At 48.0% G+C, this 19,047-nt stretch overlaps 1 protein-coding gene across 1 annotated transcript in view; it reads right to left on the reverse strand.

Moving 5' to 3' along the window:
- Nucleotides 1-19,047, reverse strand: part of PAN3 (poly(A) specific ribonuclease subunit PAN3) — a 98,145-nt gene that overhangs the window by 37,921 nt on the left and 41,177 nt on the right. The window contains exons 6-7 of the mRNA XM_040340473.1: nt 11,788-12,035; nt 2,577-2,681 (exon numbers count right to left, since the gene is read on the reverse strand). Coding sequence (XP_040196407.1) covers nt 2,577-2,681; nt 11,788-12,035 — 353 coding nt within the window. The remainder of the gene's footprint in view (nt 1-2,576; nt 2,682-11,787; nt 12,036-19,047) is intronic.

Here is a 19,047-nt window from a genome sequence, read left to right on the forward strand (position 1 = left end):
CCTCCCAGGCCCTGCGAAGGGAGGTGTCTGCCCGCCTGTCTAAGGAATCCTTTAAGTTTCCTGCATCTTCAAACGAGAGGTCAGACTGCCTGGAGAGTTGGGCTAGAGATGCATCTAGTTTAGGAGTTTTAAACAAAGTATTTTCTAACTCCTCCTTAAAGGGACAGCGCCTCTTCCAGGTCTTGTACCTTAGTAGTTTCTTTTCAGGCTCAGCCCATTCCCTCAGAACTATATCTTTAAGTGACTGATGGACTGGGATAACCTTTGGCTGGGGTTTAGCTAAACCCTGGTACATTCTGTCCTGAGGTGACACCAGCTCTGCTGGCTGCTGGATCCCCTCAGAGGCATAGACAGCAGACAGCAGACCCCCCATGTCATCTGTAGAAAAAATATATTTGCCTGATCTGGCATCCTCATCCTCATCCTCAGAATGACTATCAACTACCCCATCTTCTGGAGCCTCTGAATCTTCGGTGTCAGATAGGAGAGACTCCCTAGCCCTGGAAACTCGTGGCACTGGGGTGGATGAGCTCTCTTGAGAAGAGGGGCCGGCTGCTATGGGCTCAGGATCCCTATTTTTTAAGGTGTCCTTAAATTCCTTTAATGTGGAGAGCATTTGGGATTGGACAGCTAGGAATTCTTTCATAATCAGGGAAGTTTCCTTTGCTGTCAATTTTTGTATGCATTTGGCACAAAGAAGTTTGGAGTAATCTGCAGCCAGCTTAATGCTACAGTTACCACACCTCTTGGTTTTGGAAGTGTGTTTTAGGGAGAGAATAGCAGCTTCCCCCTGGGCAGAAACCTCCTCCCCTGTAAGGGGAGAGAAAAAATATATCACAGTTCAAACATCAAGTGTGAGAGGAGAGGAGAGGGGGGGGGGGGGGGGAGAGGACCCAGTCCAATATGCCCCCCTGACATTCTGAGGCAGACTCACCCTTGGTGGTGTCCTCGGCAGCGGCTGCTAGCGAACGATCCTCGCGCTCCATAGCGAAGTCGTGTAGGCGCCACTCTCCTCCTTGCTGCAGTGAGAACAGCGAGGAGCCGACGCCGCTGGCGGCCGCCATTTAGGGAGAGGACCCAGTCCAATATGCCCCCCTGACATTCTGAGGCAGACTCACCCTTGGTGGTGTCCTCGGCAGCGGCTGCTAGCGAACGATCCTCGCGCTCCATAGCGAAGTCGTGTAGGCGCCACTCTCCTCCTTGCTGCAGTGAGAACAGCGAGGAGCCGACGCCGCTGGCGGCCGCCATTTTGGTGAAGACCGGAAGCGGAACTTCGTCATCACCGCGCGCCGCCTGTGACGCGGCGTCGACTGCTGGCTCCATTCGAAAATGTCCCCGGGAGGACAGTACACCGGAGCCACGCTGAGGAAGCCCTCACACCCGCCCAGCAGGTAAGGGGTCCTGGAGGAGAGGGAACATGGCCACATAGGAGTACTGGAATAGCCACTATCCCAGGGATTCCTACAGAAAGGAAAGAAGGGGGGTATTGTTTGCAATCTTCCTCCCCCCCCCCTATCACACGGGGAAAACCCCCCGGGACAGGCATTACACCTTTAAGCTGAGGCAGGGACGGCCCCCAGGACCCACTGCTCAGTACCCGGAGGGGGACCACCAGCCCCAGGCCTTAGGTCTGATAAAAAATAACAAACTGTTTCGCTGGTGGGAAACACAATCAATAACTGAGGTGCACGGGGAGGGGCGGGGCTTTTAAACCTCTTTCTGATTGTGTTTCCTGTCAGGTGGAGCCAGTCTACTCTCAAGGTGCCGTCCTGGAAGACGACTTGAGAAAAATGCATTTAAAATGCATTGTTTATTGTGGAAATGACAGTTGCAGTTTGGGAGTTAACCACAGGGGGCGCTGAAGGAGTTATGTTTCACCTAGTGTGTATTTACAACTGTAGGGGGGTGTGGCTGTAGGAGTGACGTTATCGATTGTGTGTCCCTATAAAGGGGATGACACGATCAATGCAGCCGCCACAGTGAAGCACGGGGAAGCCGTGTTTACACGCGGCTCTCCTCCATCTTCAGTTTCGGGGACCGATCGCGGGACCCAGCAGCGAACGGGTCCCACAGCTTCGGACCGGGTCGCGGGCCCGTGACCCACGGCTGGGTAGATGTACAGGATATGCCGGTACGTCCATCTGCCCAGCCGTGCCATTCTGTGGACCTATATCTACAGGCGGCGGTCGTTAAGTGGTTAATGCAATAATTTTCATCTTCATTCCTTTAAGCCAGGGATCCTCAAACTACGGCCCTCCAGCTGTTGCTGAACTACACATCCCATGAGGCATTGTAAACCTCTGACATTCACAGACATGACTAGGCATGATGGGAATTGTAGTTCCTGAACAGCTGGAGGGCCGTAGTTTGAAGACCCCTGCAGTTTAAGCAGTAGCAAATCTTTATCAGAAGTGGCAAAATTTTATTTCTTGGTACACAGCAAGTCTTTCTATATATTCATTTTCCCCTATTGCAGCAAATAGCCCGGGTGAGCGAAAGGGGGTGAAGGAACATTACCATCACTTAAAAGAAAAAATAAATAAAAAATCACGAGAAGATAAGGTCTTTGAACATACCTGCCTGAGTTCATCGGCCATGAAGAAGGAAGGTGCATTTGCTTTTGGCTGCATGTAAGCCACATGAGGAGCAGCAGGAGGGTAAATGTGGAAATTTGGGAACACCTTTTTGTAAGGGAACAAAGAAATGCATTAATGCTGGAAACATAACAACAACCTTTTAAAAAAAAATAAAAAAAAAAAAAAATTTTGACCCGAGACTAAAATGGTTTCCTTCTGTTACAGAAAACCACAGAGAAATAAACTGCAACACATATGAACAAGTCCAAAATTAAAACAGATTTAGATTATTCCTTTGCATAATTTTTGAATACCCAAATTGCACCTTTTAGTTTGTGCTCTGGGGCCACACAGAGCCAGCCGTTCTGGATCAAGAGGTGAATGCAGAATTACACACCACATGTGTGCAGCTGCCCCTCAACTGAATCTGACCACAATTACGTGCATTGTATAGTACCACGTGTGCATACTGGTAATTTCTTATAAAGAGCTTGGATTGCTTCCTGACTTGCATTTAAATGCACATCAGGCAGTTGCACAATGCAAAAAGGATAAATACTGACCTTGGCTATCGTCACTTCGGGGTGCATCAAAGAGCCCTCCACTAGTCCGTGGTTCTTTCTGCTGGCCACCAAGTCCAGACAGCGATGTACCAACATTGCAGCAAGCAAAATAAAACCATGGCACCCCCAAAGAAAAACAGTAGTGGTGCCACTAGCTCAGAGCCCTGGAGAGTAGTCATTCTTTTCTATTAGAGGGTGCAGAGGCCTCAAGTTTTGTTTTTGGGTGGCTGCTGTGGAATGGTGGCACCGAAAGAAGAAGATGGCACCAAGAGATGACGGCTCCGGGCTTTTTTTTTTTTTTTTTTTTTAAAGACTTACTCACCGTAAAATCCGTTTCTCTGAGTTCATGGACGGACACAGCAGCAATAGACCTTAGGGTTATCTACCTTCCTTTCAGGAGAAGACTAGGCAGAAAACAAAATAGCACTTCAAGTGTTAAAACTCAGTATAGCACCTCCCAGGGGGCAGGTCCCCCGGGTACATCCCTCTCTCTGCATCATGCAGCCCCAGTTCCTAACATGCAGGGGAGGGTGCCGTGTCCGTCCATGAACTCAGAAATGGATTTTACGGTGAGTACAAAAAATTTCTCTTCCGTTCATGGACAGACACAGCAGCAATTGACCTTAGGGACGTCCCCAAGCAGTGTCAAAAAATTGAGGGGTGGGAAAAACACAGCAAACCAAGCTTCACCCCAAACAAACCAGAGTTCCTTAACGGAGGAACTTGAACCTTAAACAGCCGCCTGTAAAACCTTGCGGCCAAAGGAGGCATCCGAAGATGCACTCGCATCCACCTTGTAAAACTTTGAGATGGTTCGGATTGACGACCAGGTCGCTGCCTTACACACCTGTAAAACAGACGCTTGATGGCGGAAAGCCCAAGAGGCACCAATCGCCCTGGTCGAATGCGCCATAACCTGAAAGGGGGATGCCCGCCCCTTTAGGGCATAGGCCTGAAGTACGACCTGTCAGATCCACCTAGAAATGGTGGCCGACGAGACCGCCAGACCCTTCTTTGGACCAGTCACCGACACGAACAGTGAATCTGACCTCCGAAACGGATCCGTAGCAGACAAGTACACCCGTAGGGCTCGAACCACGTCCAAGGAATGCAACGTGGCTTCCTTCGGTCGAGGACATAAGGATGGAAGAACAATGTCCTCATTAATGTGAAAAGCCGAAACAACCATTGGAAGGAATGACGGCTGCGGACGCAGCACCACCTTGTCCTTGTGGATGACCAAAAAAGGAGCCTTGCAAGACAAGGCCGCCAGTTCAGAAACCCGTCTGACCGAAGTAATTGCCACCAGAAAAAACACCTTCTGGGAACGAGTCAAGGGAATCTTTCGAATGTTCTCAAACGGAGACTCTTGAAGCACCGAGAGGACCAAGTTCAAGTCCTATGGAGGCAGTGGAGGACGCATAGGAGGGGCCACATGCCGAACCCCCTGTACAAACGTACGCAGCAGGGAGTGCGCCGCCAATGGTCGCTGAAAGTAAACAGCCATGGCTGAAATGTGACCCTTAACTGTACTTAAGGCGAGGGCCTGATCCACTCCACGCTGTAAGAACAGCAGAATCCGGGACATCACATATGTACGGGGGTGCCAACTCATCTCCTCACACATGGAGATGTAGGCCTTCCACGTACGATGGTAAATCTTCCGTGAAGTAGACTTCCGTGCACGCAACATGGTAGAAATCACTGAGTCCGACAGACCTCGATCCTTCAGCACCTGGCTCTCAACAGCCACGCTCTTAAAGTCAGCGACTGTAAAGCAGGGTGAAAAATAGGACCCTGCGACAGAAGATCTTCTCTCAGGGGTAGACGCCAAGGGACGTCTGCCACCAGACGCACTAGGTCCGTGTACCAGGGACGACGCGGCCAATCTGGGGCGATCAGGATTGTTGATATCCCCTCGGCTTCCACTCTGCACAGCAGGCGGGGAAGAAGCTTCAGAGGATGGAAGGCGTAGATTAGGCGATAGTAACCCCATGGCGCCACCAACGCGTCTGCCCACTAGTCTCTTGACCTGGCCACGAACCGTGACACCTTCCGATTGAGACGGGACGCCAGAAGGTCCAAGTCTGGAGTGCCCCATTTTTGGCACAGACTCTGAAACACTTCCGGGTGTAGCGACCATTCTCCTTGGTCTAGCGACTCAGGTAGTCGGCCTGCCAGTTCTGCACCCCTGGAATGTACACGGCCGACAGAGCCGGAACGCATCTTTCGGCCCACGGGAGAATGTGCGCGACTTCCGTGTGCCCCCCTGATGATTGACATAAGCCAGGGCCATTTTGTTGTCGGACTGGATCCTGACCGGTCGGTCCTGCAGACCCAGAGGCCACTTGGAGAGGCACAGCTTGATCGCCCGGAGCTCCAGAACATTGATCGGCAGGCGGGAATCCTCCCGTGTCCAGCGCCCCTGGGCTGACTGGACACCCCAGACACCCCCCCATCGTGACCACTGTCCAATGGCACGGCAGAAACGATTTTCCGGTCCGAAGTACCAGGGATGTCAGCCACCACACTAGGGAGTACCTGCCCGGGCGACTCACCCAAATATGGTAATTCAGAAACGAGGGGAGCTTGTCCCAATGTGACAAAATCTCTTTCTGTAACACTCGAGTGTGGAATTGAACATACGGAACTGCCTCAAACGAGGCCACCATCAGACCCAGAACTCGCATGCAAAAGCAAAGCGACGACCACTCCTGGGTCGCCAACCGCTGGACCGCAGATTTTTAGCATCTGTAATTTCTCCATTGGGAGAAAAACCCTTGCCTGAGGAATCCAGGACCAACCCCAGGTATTCCAACCGCTGAAGCGGTACCAGAACCGACTTCTGGACATTCAATAGCCAACCGAACTCGGAGGGCCTGACAGGTGATAGACATGTCCTCTTCTAACTCTGAGCTTGAGGAAGCTCTCAGAAGGTCATCCAGGTATCCCACAATAGCGATCCCGCGCTGCCTCAGCAGGGCCAGAATCAGAGCGAACACCTTGGTGAAAACCCGTGGTGCCGAGGTCAGGCCGAACGGGAGGGCAACAAATTGAAAGTGGTCGTCTCCGACTGCAAAACACAGAAATCTCTGGCATTTTGGGCATATGGGGATATGCAGATACGCGTCCTTGATATCCATGAACGCCAGAAAATCCAACTGATGGAGCGCCACCACTACCGAGCGAAATAGACTCCCTCCTGAACTTTTGCACTTTGACAAAACAATTTAGGGCCTTGAGGTCCAGGATTGGACGGACCCCTTCCTTCTTGGGGAATACAAACAGATTGGAGAAAAACCCCTGGAACCGTTCCGCTGAGGGAACCGGTACAATCACTCCCCTGACCAGCATGTCCTGAACAGCCCCTGACAGGGCCACCCGGCGTTAGAGGAAGCTGGAGGTTGGAAGGAAAAAAAAAAACTGTTTGGTGGACAAGAGAGAAACTATCTTGTACCCGGAGGAAACTACTTCGCAAACCCATCGGTCGGAAAGAAGAGACCTCCACCGAGCTGCAAATTTGTGAAGCCACCCCCCCCCACCCGAGATACGGGCGGGGCAGACCTTCATGCAGAAGCAGGCTTGCGGTACCAGGTGTGCTTTTGTCCTTCAGCGGGCGCCCTAGCACCCTGGAAACTTTTTCCTGCCGCACCTGGGGGGGCGAAAAAAAACTCTTGGGGGGGTAGTAAAGGAGGGCCCTTGCTTATGGTGAGGCTCCTTACCCTTTCCAGATTGTGGGAGCAGAGTGCCCTTACCTCCAGTGGCATCTTTTATGATGTCATCCAGAGACGCCCCAAAAAGCCGTTCACCCTTAAAGGGTAAATCCACCATGGCCTTTTTAGGAGGTCTGAGAGTGGAAAGGAGAAGACTGAGGAGAAGAGCCGCTTACCGGGGTTGCCGTATCTGATTGGGTGTTGGAGCCTCCATTTTATTGAAGCCCACAGTGAGAGTCTGGAAATCACTGTACAGAAGCCACCGTTTGCTGGAGAAGCCGTCACTCAGCCATTGAAAGCCGGACACTTCCTACTTGTAGTTCGGATATTTTTGGAGCATTACACTATCACATTGGAAATCCCTGTGGCTACCCCTACCAGCTTCTGCTTGGACTTCACTTGGAACATCAATACAAGGATTCACATCTGTGACGGTGACCAAGGAGGGCGTTCGGCCCATACAAGCCTTTAGGACCCACCGTACGGTGAGTTGTGAGTCTACTACAGCTGGTAAGCGTATTCAATCTATTTGTATGCCAAGGATTATCTGCCTGGAGATGTGATGTTATCTGACAGAGGGGACAATGTATCTGTATGCATCCATGAGAATCTAAGGACCACCTTTATATGTACATGGGACTATACACTTCACATATCTGTTTGATTACGGATTCACTTAGATTTTGTTTTATTATATTGTTTTGAATATACAATATTTTGCATTCATATAGTTGCTTGAGCAATATATGACTTTCGGCACTTTGTTTGGAATCACTGGGAAATAGATGTGAGATACATGTCTTTTTTGTGATTACACCACACTGGAGACCCACCCTCTAAGGTGGATCCCTCGATTTTAATTTTTTCTTTTGGCGCTGCACTTTTTCTTTAAACTTTTTAGAAGACTGGTCCACAGACCAACACTTCAGCCACACAATGCGGCACCGCACCACTGCGTAGGCGGAGGCCCTGGAGAGCAAGGGAAGCGTATCCAGGGCCGACTCACAGACAAACTTTAGGCCCTGCACCAGCTGGTCGGCCAGTTCCACACAGAGCTCAGGAGCATTCTGCGCCTCCAGCAAGGACTTTGCCCGTTCGGTAAGTGTCTGACACCAGAGCCCCGGCCAAGACCATTCTCACCGCCGACCCCACCACTGAACATGGAGCGGGCCACAGCCTCAGTTCTCCTATCTGCGGGGTCCTTAAAAGCAGGAGACCCTTCCACAGGCAATGTGGTAGCCTTGTTCAGCCTGGACACAGGGGGGGTCTACTGACGGAGGAGATACCCACTTCTTTAGGAAATCCTCCTCAAACGGGTAACGGACCGCAAAGTATTTTGGAACAGCAAAAACTTTCTGCGGCCGATCCCATTCCTTGTACAACAATTTGTCCAGATAAGGAACACAAGGAAACACTTTCGCGGGGCGGCTTGCGGAACCCAAAAGGTACCGGCCTATCTGATGTCTCTGCCGGATCCTCAAGTTTGAGTATCCCGCAACGCAGTGATAAGAGCCTTATCATCATGTGCTGACTCTGAAGAAGAGTCATCCTCCCTGTCCGTGTGGGCTAGGCCTGCATCTTCAGACATAACGGAACCAAGGCCAGACGCAGTAGCAGGGCCTGATTATGTGTCAGAGACATCCCCAGAAGAAGGCAGAGGGAGGGGGCGCTTTTTACCCCCCTTCTGGCCACTCGCCGCTTCAATCCTGGCAACAAACGCCTCAAGGACTGCCGTCATAGCATCCACTGAGGCCGCAGGAACAGGGGCACTAAGGGTCAACTCTGGCATGCTTGGGGTAGAAGCCTCCGGTTCAGACGCCATGCTGACCCACTGTAAATGCCACCCTTCCTGCAAGGCAAGACCCACAGGCCACCTTCATGGCCGCAACGGAGCAGGGGACCCCCCAGAGGACTCACCACCCGACCAGGCTGTAGTGATGCCGAGAAGCTAGAAACGCTGCCCGTGCTGTGCCGTCCCTTTAGGAAGTGTGCTGGGAGCTTTTGCGCCGTTCTTCTTGTCACTAGAGGCCGAAAAACCTTCCAAGATGGCCGCCGACATGCAAAAAACAGCATGCGGGTTACAAGAAAATGGCCGATCGTCAAGAGCGCCTGTCACCGGCAAAATGGCGGCCAAACACGTTTTTTAAAACAGTGACATAAAGCAGCAAAAACACGGCAAACGTACCAGACCCTGCAGGTCCCCCCCTGCACACACTGCATCACAAAAAGGTATACAGCACCCCACAGCAGCCGCAGCCCCAGGTAGGACGGAGCCCCCAACCTTACGGCCGCCAACCAGAATGCGGGGAAGGAGGGAAAGGAGAGAGGAAAGCAGCGCAGACCCTCGAATCGACCTCCCCGGGAATGCACCAGCCGAACCACCATTCCAAGGCAAGGGGAAACTACTTACCCATCCTGCGTCCACCGGCTGGAGGCATTCCAGGCAGACCCAACGTCCGCAGTAGTTACGGCATGGCTGTCGGCCCGGCACACTGTAACTCGGCCATAGAGACCGGCCATATGTGAGCTTATAGCTCGCCGGCCACCCCTGGAGCAAAGGGGCATGTCGTGGACGGCCCAGCACATAGCTAAAGGCCGGCACATGCTCGATGGCCGAACATGGGGGGACTACAAGGATCCAGCCTGCCACCCAGTCGGCAGTTGATTGAAGATCCCAGGATCCAAAAATGCAGGAGAAAAATAAAAAAGCGAAAAAAAAAAATCTCAAAGAAACTCCAGAGCACATGAGCCCAGAGGAGCCATGTCTTCTCCTCACGCTAGGCAGAAAAAATTTGGGGCTGCATGATGCAGAGAGGGATGTACCTGGGGGACCCGCCCGCTGGGAGGTGCTATACTGAGAAGTGTTTTAACACTTGAAGTGCTGGTTTTTTTCTGCCTAGTCTTCTCCTGAAAGGAAGGTAGATAACCCTAAGGTCAATTGCTGCCGTGTCCATCCATGAACGGAAGAGAAACTGGCTTTTATAGTTTAGTTTCTCATACTCTGCTGTTATTTTTTATCCAATTGTAAGTGTTACTACTTTTTTTATTAAATATTCTTACGTTATTACGCTATGTGAGTTTTTTTTCCTCCTCTCACATACCATACCTGCTGCATCTCCCGTTCCACCATTGGCTGAGACGTTCCACCGCTGCCTACTGTGTTTATCCCCTATGCTCTGACTGATCCTGATGGATCATAGGCTCTGGTAAGGGTCAGTGTGTGTACTGGTGGTGGTTTGTTCATGTTCACACTGTCTGTTGCCAGTCACTGGGGGATGCACTTATGTGTTCATCATACACGGATTTACACTATATGAGTTTTTCTTTTTTTTGGTTGCTTCATTGATCGATTGGTGACCCCTGGAGGGATTGTATATACAGATAAGATCTACTCCAGCATACCCAGCGAATCCAGCTTGACTAGGTCCGCTAGGATCTTTCTTTGTGGTAAGGGTCAGCAAGTCGTCTTTTCTATATTGGAGCCAGACTTCACTTATCCTGATTCACATTGGGGTGTTATGCTCCGAACCTGATTTTCACTTGGACTATTAATAATTGTCTTCACTCATGTATATCACACTATTTTGATTGACATTGTTTTTTCACACAGCCTTCTGTCCTTTGAAGGCCTTCATTCCATTATATTCAGCGCTACTCCATTTTTTTGTATCAGATTTTATGTTAGTATAACATTTTTGAGTTAGCAGCTTGTTCACTATTTGTTTTTATTGGTAAGCGCACTTTTTTCCTTTCTACTTTTATAGTTTAACATTTTTGGTGAATGGGTACCCATTAACATTAGGGGGTGGTATCCCCCCCCCCCCCCCCTGTTAATTCCCGATTCCGATAAGCCCCCTGCCCACAGACAACCACCTGCCAGGGTTGTCAGAAAAAGCTTTTGTCCTCAACATGGGGAAAGGTGCTTTGGGGCGTGGGGTGCAGAGCCCTCCATTGCCCCAAAGCACCCACCCCCACGTTGAGGGTATGCAGCAGTTTTCCCCGCAATTTTGCCATCTTTAGTATATTCAGCAGGGAAGCCCACGGCTTCCCGGTCCCCTCCTTAGCAACCAGCTATATACAGAAAGAAAAAATGCAGGTTTAAAATGCAAAACCCACAGATGTGAACCTAGACTTACACAAGTTACTGCAGCTGTGGCCTGCAGGTGATGGAGTGAGATTTGCCTGTCAGGATCCTCAAGGGCTTGTGTATATGGGCTTTAACAGTGCCTTTTGCATTTGAACACAATACTGTTCAAATTGGTTTACAAAATTCAGATCAGCCAATGTATTACAACACCAGGAAAAAAAATGAAAGAACTTGGGTAGTTAATGGTTTTACACTGAACCTAAAAAAAAAAAAAAAAGAGTTTGAGGCCCCATTGCTTCTTGTTTCAACATAAGATTGTAAAGGCAGAAGGTTTTTTATCTTAATGCATCAAGATAAAAAGCAATCTGTCCATCAGCCCTCTAATACTTACCCAAGCCATCTCAATCCAGCGATGTTGCAAGAGAGACTCAGCTGTCCGGAGACTGCATCATTGGCAGAGATGCAGCGAAGCACCATTGGCTCCAGCTGCCATCAAAGTCAGTGAGCCAATGAGGGGCTTAATGGACATAGAGCTGTAGCTCAGGTGCCCCCACAGCAAGCTGCTTGCTGTGGGGGCATTCAACAGGGAGGGGCGAGGAGAGCCAAAGAGGGTCCCAAGAAGAGGAGCATACGGGCCACTCGGTGCAAAACCACTGCACAGATCAAGTATGTACGACATGTTATTTTTAAAGGATTCAGTTCACATTGAGAATCACAAAAAAAAGCTGCACGCGGTGACGCGTTCTGGTGTGAACCGGCCCTTACGGACACGCAAACTTAGAGCAAAATGTTCCTACCATTTAAAGACGAAATAAGATATGTATCTGAAGTAATTCTTTTGCACATACCATTCCGGTGAGTGGTGCTGGAGTGGTGTCTGTGTAGAAATAGGTGGTTCCCCCAACAGTCTCCTTCTGGATAACCTGTCCTGCAGATGGGGGCTGGGAAACGGAGTTTGTAACTGGTGTTGAGGCACTAGTCGGCACCATGTAAGTAGCTGGGTTGGGTGTGTGACTTCGTCGCCGTGGGGCAGGAGAAGTGTGCGGTGTGATTTTAGGGGAATGGAGAGGGGAAGACCCAGCAGACAGCGACATCCCTAAAAAAAAAAAAAAAAAGTGATTAACAAGCATACATATAGGCCTACTGTAGGCTTTTGGGTTTTAAATGCATTCAACGATGAAACCTAGGACTGTTAAATTTTTTTTTTATCTAAAATATTCTAGTGTGGTTCAGAGTGTTTTCAAAAGTGCATTACATGAAAATAAGTTGTATGCATGTAAAAGTTGAAGTGGCCAGAAAATACAAAAAACACATACTACCGTCATAATTTGCACAAATATAGAAAAAAAAATGAAAACCATTTCACTCACTAGTGGAAACTTCCAGTACTTGACATTAGATGGAACCGAAAGGACAGTTTTAGGGCACGACACAAATCCTGCCATAACTGCTATGTGCAAAAACGCTTATAGAAATAGCTCTCATGGGACTGACACAGCTGGGTTTGCCGGCACATCTGGCCAGACTTATAGCATATCCTTTAAAGCTGAACAAACATGGAAATTAACAATTACATTTATATGTAAAGCTGGCCTTAGACCGATTGGTATTTTGGTGCACAAGCAGATATTGATTTTAAGCTATTCCAGATAAATTGTGAACATGCGGTAAAGTAGCTAGCAGCTGACCATGACAAACCTGTCAAAAGCGTGATAAAAAAAATAAAAAATAAAAATAAATAAAAAACACACACACACACACACACACACACACACACACACACACACACACACACACACACACACACACACACACACACACTCTCTGAATACAAATTGTTATGTAAACTAGGCCCTACAAACATCTTCGAAGAGGTTTCGGGACCTTTAGAGCTGAAAACTCAGATCAAATTATAATAATAAAAAAAAAAAAAAAAAAAACGCAACCCAAATAGCTTCTGCAGTCAACTCCTGGTCCAGCAAGGATGCATCCACCCGCACTGGAAACCTCTGCCACCTAATCAAGTGTAATGGACTGGCAGTGCCTGCTCCATAGCTTTCCAAATACTGGAGAAGAAAATGGGGAGACCGCAGAAGCGCACCAGCAATGAATCCCTCTGCTCCTCCCTATAGAAAGGCATTACAGAGCAACGCTTCAGCTACTGTTGCCATGTTAAGCAACAGTTGTGGCGCTCTGGAATGCTTTTCTATAGAATGGCGGAGCAATAATGTGGCAAACTATGCAGTGGGTGCTGCTTATCCATTGCACTTGAACCAGTGGCAGTGACACCCTAGAGCAGAGGCACCAGGTGACCTACCTGACCCCTCGAAAGTCCCGCGCGGCCCCGATATCCTCTTCGCCGCTCAGCCTGGCCGCTAATTGGCTAGAGCAGATGGATTGAGAGCAGCACAGCCATTGCCTAGCGCTGCTGTCAATCACATCCAGTGACGCGGCACGCCGAGGGGTGGGGCCGAGTGATATGGCGAGCGGCTATGGCCCTGCAATTACTGACCACCATGCGAGCTCTCGCATGGCTGGCGAGTAATTGCGGGGAGAACCAGAGACAGCCGCCGAGGGACCCAGAAGACGTGGATCGGGGCCACTCTGTGCAAAACGAACTGCACAGTGGAGGCAAGTTTTACATTTGTTATTTTTAATTATTTTTTTTTTCCTTTAGTGACACTTTAAGGGGGGAAGTTTCAGGGGAAGAAAAAACACACACACACACACACACACACACACACACACACACACCCTTTCCACAGCCCCCTGCATGGTACACACAGACCCCCACATAGTACACAGCCCCCCCTTCTCTGCACTCCTCAGTCTCCTGGGACAGAATATGCTAAAACAGGACTCCAAATTTAAAGTTTTGAGCTACTAGCCAGGCCTCAAGGGTTACTCGCCACCAGTTGCCCTGCCCAACCCCTAAAAACACCCTCATCTCTCGAAATTACACTTAAAATGTTTTATGCATAATTAAGCAACTTTATCCGTGATCAATGCAGCCTCACTCATGTCCACCAGAGCAGAAGAGCAGGAGAGGAAGAGCATTGCTGGCCAAGAGCGCCATCACTGGAACAGCTTTCATTTCAATTCCCCGCCGCATGGCGACATACAGCCCCGCCCCCTGGCCGAGGAACTTTGATACAAGTCACTCATCCTGGGATTGGACGGGTGATCATCAAATTCCAAGAAACCACCTTCGGTAGGAAAGGACTAAAGCCTTAAAGGGGTTGTAAAGGTTTGTGTTTGAAAAAACACCTGCCAATGACTGGCTGTGGCCAGGTTCACGCTTGCAAGACAAACACTCCGACATGACATGTGCAAACCAATAGTTCCCCATGAGAGCCGTCTTAACTGGTCCAACTTAGAAAAAAGTTCCTGCACTGCTTTAATCCTACTTTAGCCCATTGCATATCATTGAAGTTGGATCGCCTTAACCGACTCTACTTTGGCATGCAACGTGTGCCGAGGATATAGCGATATATTAAACATGATTCACTTTCCTATCCGTTTAGGAATGCTAGCAGCATGGGGTTTTATAAAAACATGAATGGGAGCTTGAAGTTAAAGAAAATTACTCCTTGAATTTTAAAGTATCACCTTTGCCTCCCCTAGTCTGGGTGAAGATGGCCAAGGATGGTCCAAATAACCCTTCGCCTTCAAAGGCCAACCTCTTATTTTGCTTCTTGCAAAGAAGTTCTGCCAGCCACTGCAGGATGTGGACAGACATGGTGCTCACCCATGAAAGCTGCCTTAGGGAGCCTTTCAACTGAACCAAAAAGCAAGGCTCTATTCCAGATCCAATTTTCTGGTATGCTTTGTCTAGATTTTAAGGGCTTGGCAAACTCCTACTGCAGGCTGCAGAGCCATCCCCACTCCCCATCCTGAGAGAAGGATGCCTTGAAAAGGGCCTCCAACCTCTTATTCATGGCATCTTGAAAGAATGGGCCCTCATCCACCAGGACCATAAAGGGTCTTAGACACCACGATCCTGTCATCCAGGCTCTGCTAGACGACAATAGTAAAGCACCAGCAATGGGGGAAAAGGGTTTCTACCTGAAGTTTAGCTTTAATACAGATTGAAAGCCCTGTTTAATTTCTTGTAGGATTCCCCATTCCTCCATGGGGTTGCTTAGGAGAAAAATGCTTTGGCGTTGAAAGACCTTCTCTGAATCCACATCAGGTGGTGTTGAAAAGCCCAGATAGAGGAACAAAGTCCATGAAAACGACCTTCAGAATGACAGGGGAGCATCCCATCACCCAAGTACACTTGCACAAAAAGCTTAGCTGGGAGAGGATAGGTCTAGAAAACAAAACATTGGCCAGTGTCCATTCACCTGAAAGTAGCATAACCCAATAATCATGACTATCTAGTTCAGGGGTGTCCAAACTGCGGATGTGGCCCTTTGCTAACCTATATTCGGCCCTTTGGGGTACTATTCCTTCCACTGACACCAACAAGGGGGCGCCATTTCTTCCACTGATACCAATGATGGGATACTATTCTTATTACTAATAGGGGCACTACTACTCCTACTGACCACAAACCTTAAGGCCATATTTATTAGGACAAATTATACCCTCACTGGCCACAATCCGGAGGACAATAAACTGACCCTTGCTTTGAAAAGTTTGGAGACCCCTGATCTAGCTCCGTCATGTGCAAACCCCCCCCCCCCAAAAGCGTGATCAGATTTCCACATATTTTGACAAAGTGTGTTATATAAATTGGCCACACAAGAAAATGTAATTTCACTGCAAGAATTAGGTCTTATTGAAAGGAGAACTACAATCAATATTTGTATGAAGAAACACACAAACACCTGGAGTGCAAGATCACTTGGAACAAATCCATGTGCACTTTCACATTGGCAGGCTCTTCCAGCAGGTCCGCTTGTTCAGCAAGGGATCTATCCGCTGAGCAGGCAGACAGGTTTGTGTCCACTCTGCTGATGCATTGCAAAGCCAGCTTTCCTCTATGGGCTGTCGGATGCAAATGAACCGCCTGCACCGTTTACATCCCATTGTGATCTGATCCACCAGACTGATGGGAAACCGATCCCCTGTGTTTTTAGCAGATGGGATCAGATTTTGGTGGGTTCAACAGACATGTCCATTTACATCCATCGCTCCATAAAGAGCAATTGGGTGGAATCGGTTTACCAGACGTCTGAAAGTATTATTGGGCTTGCCACTTAACACGTATTATTGACTGGCACTTGCATATTAAGACTAAGGCATGGGTTAAACTAGAAGGATAATTTTCTCCGCTACCTTTACGTCACTTGCCTTGGATTAGCTCCCGCAGGATACCCCGCATCATCACCACTCATCCTCTGACCAACCCAACAAATTTTTAGGTCCTTATGTAAAAATTTTAATATTGCCTCTATTCCTGGCCCTTTAACTCCACTCAACCATAATCCTGACATCCCTATAAAATGTTTTAGGCTTCGCAGCTCTTGTTCACACTTGTATGAATCTGTTAGGGCAGAATCCTTTTTTGAGAAAGGTCGCCTTCTCTCATTTGACGCATATATACTTAAATACCCTGACTGTTCTATTTCCTCTTCTGATTTTGAACAAATTAAAGGGTCACTAAAGGAATTTTTTTTTTTAGCTAAATAGCTTCCTTTACCTTACTGCAGTACTGGTTTCATGTCCTCATTGTTCGTTTTTGCTTTGACGTAGCTGTAATTCTGCTGTGATATCCACACTTCCTGGTTGCCTGTTTCCTTATAACCATCATACTGGGAGCTTTCTCACGGTGGTCTAAGCTGTCATTACTGTGTGTCTAAAACTCCTCAGAACCAATCAGATTAATTTTAAAAACAAAACACTGCCCTGGATTTGTTTGTTTTTGTTCTGTGAGTCTTCCCGACTCACCTCTCACCCGGAACTTCATGTATGTACCTTTCAAGCCGAAAGTGAAACTAGAGGCACATTATATGATAGATTAAATTCAATTTTTTATAATTTTTAAAAGGAATCAGTTAACTTTTATGTCTCTATACCCAATAAACAGTCATTTCAGCAAAAAAAAATATTTTCCTTTAGTGACCCTTTCAAGCAATCTATGGTCCGCTTAACCACTTCAATACAGGGCATTTTCACCCCCTTCCTGCCCAGACCAATTTTTAGTTTTCAGCGCTGTCGCACTTTGAATGACAATTGCGCAGTCGTGCGACGTGGCTCCCAAACAAAATTGACGCCCTTTTTCCCCCCACAAATAGAGCTGTTGGTGGCATTTGATCACCTCTACGGTTTTTACTTTTTGCGCTATAAACAAAAAAGTGACAATTCTTTTTCCATAAATAGCTTCCTTTACCTTAGTGCAGTCCTCATTCACTTACCTCATCCTTCCATTTTGCTTTTAAAATGTCCTCATTTCTTCTGAGAAATCCTCACTTCCCGTTCTTCTGTCTGTAACTCCACACAATAATGTGAGGCTTTCTCCCTGGTGTGGAGTCGTGCTCGCCCCTTCCCTTGGACTACGGGAGAGTCAGGACGCCCACTAACACACAGCTCCTTTCTCTGCAATGTAGAGATCGTCCTGACTCTCCTGTAGTCCAAGGGAGGGGGTGAGCACGACACTCCACACCAGGGAGAAAGCCTTGCATTACTGTGTGGAGTTACAGACAGAACAGGAAGTGAGGATTTCTCAGAAGAAATAAGGACATTTAAAAGCAAAAATCGAAGGATGAGGTAAGTGAAGGAGGACTGCACTAAGGTAAAGGAAGCCTTTTAGGGGGAAAACAATAAATAAATAAAAAAATACCTTTACAACCCCTTTAAGGCAGAATGTTTTAGTACTTCTCCATATTGCACTAAAAAACACCTAGGGCCATGTAATGCGATAATGCAAATATGGGACAGCAAACAAGTTAGTACAAAAAAAAAAAGTTTGGCATCAATTTGCTTGCAAGCACGAAGGAGCAGAAACATAACTTTTAGTAAAGATGGACATTAACAGATTAGTGCTGCAAGTCATAAAACTGTTGTATTTATACTCCTTTTATGGCTCTTGCTTTAACCAACAGGGTTTTTTTTGCACAAGACAAGATTTTGCCAGCTTGCAGGAATAGTGTTAGTGTCACATGCGTCAATGTGTTAAACGGCACAAAGTCCCATCTCCCACTCTTTGCAGAACGACAAAGGAAATGCAACAAAAATAGTAAGCATAATAGCAAGGGGGGATATTTTTCTTTAGACACCAGCCAACCCGCATTATGCTGGTGTTCATTTTCTGTTCCTACCTCTGTTGCTGCCTGCACCAAAATTCCCAGGATTGGATGCCAAAACCAGGCATACATGGATCAAAAATTTGGCTAGTTCACCTTTTTTTCCTGAATTTCTATCCATGTATGAGCAGGCTGGTCGTACACGTCAATCAAGTTGTGTACAAACCAGCCTGTAGGTTTTTTACGAATGATCAGCGCCACCAGCTATAGAAGAAAGACTGATCAGTGTGGGGAAGTTTCCCTCCTGTCAGGATACAATACCACAGAGGGAAGGATTCCCCCCCCCCCCCCCCATCCACATCGAATGTTCTTGAATCAGATTTTTTGTTCAGCTCGCGGTTTGCTTTTTTTTCGTCCGGCAATATCAATTTCTCTGAAGTTGAAAATCAGATTTAAGCCAAGATTAGACTGGTATCTACACTGCCATGCCTCTGAAAAGAAATCCACTTTTGGAGGCATTTGACAAGTGGTCACTTCCCATTTTACCCTGTAAATGCTGCACCAAGAACAGAATAGACCCGACATTGAGGAACTACTGAATATACTATAGGTGGCATTCACTTCTGCGTAGCAGGAACAAGAGTTTCCACTCACGAGTCGCACGCAATTTCGTAGGTCGCACTGAAAAGAAGCTCATGCGCCTAGTCGGGTGACAAGCATAGTGAGTTTTAAAAATGACGTTTTGCCACACAACTATGGCAGCATAATCGTGTTTGGAGTGCCATTAAAGTACAGTACTCAAAAGTGTCATACGCATGCATCTCTGTCACGATCTGGGGCAGAACTTCAGCGATTCTGTTTATGATCCCAAATCCCGAGATAAGAATGACCCTTGAGCCTAGGTTCACACTGCTGCGA

Source organism: Rana temporaria, chromosome 2 (genome assembly GCF_905171775.1).
Source record: "Rana temporaria chromosome 2, aRanTem1.1, whole genome shotgun sequence".
Taxonomy (NCBI): Eukaryota; Metazoa; Chordata; class Amphibia; order Anura; family Ranidae; genus Rana; species Rana temporaria.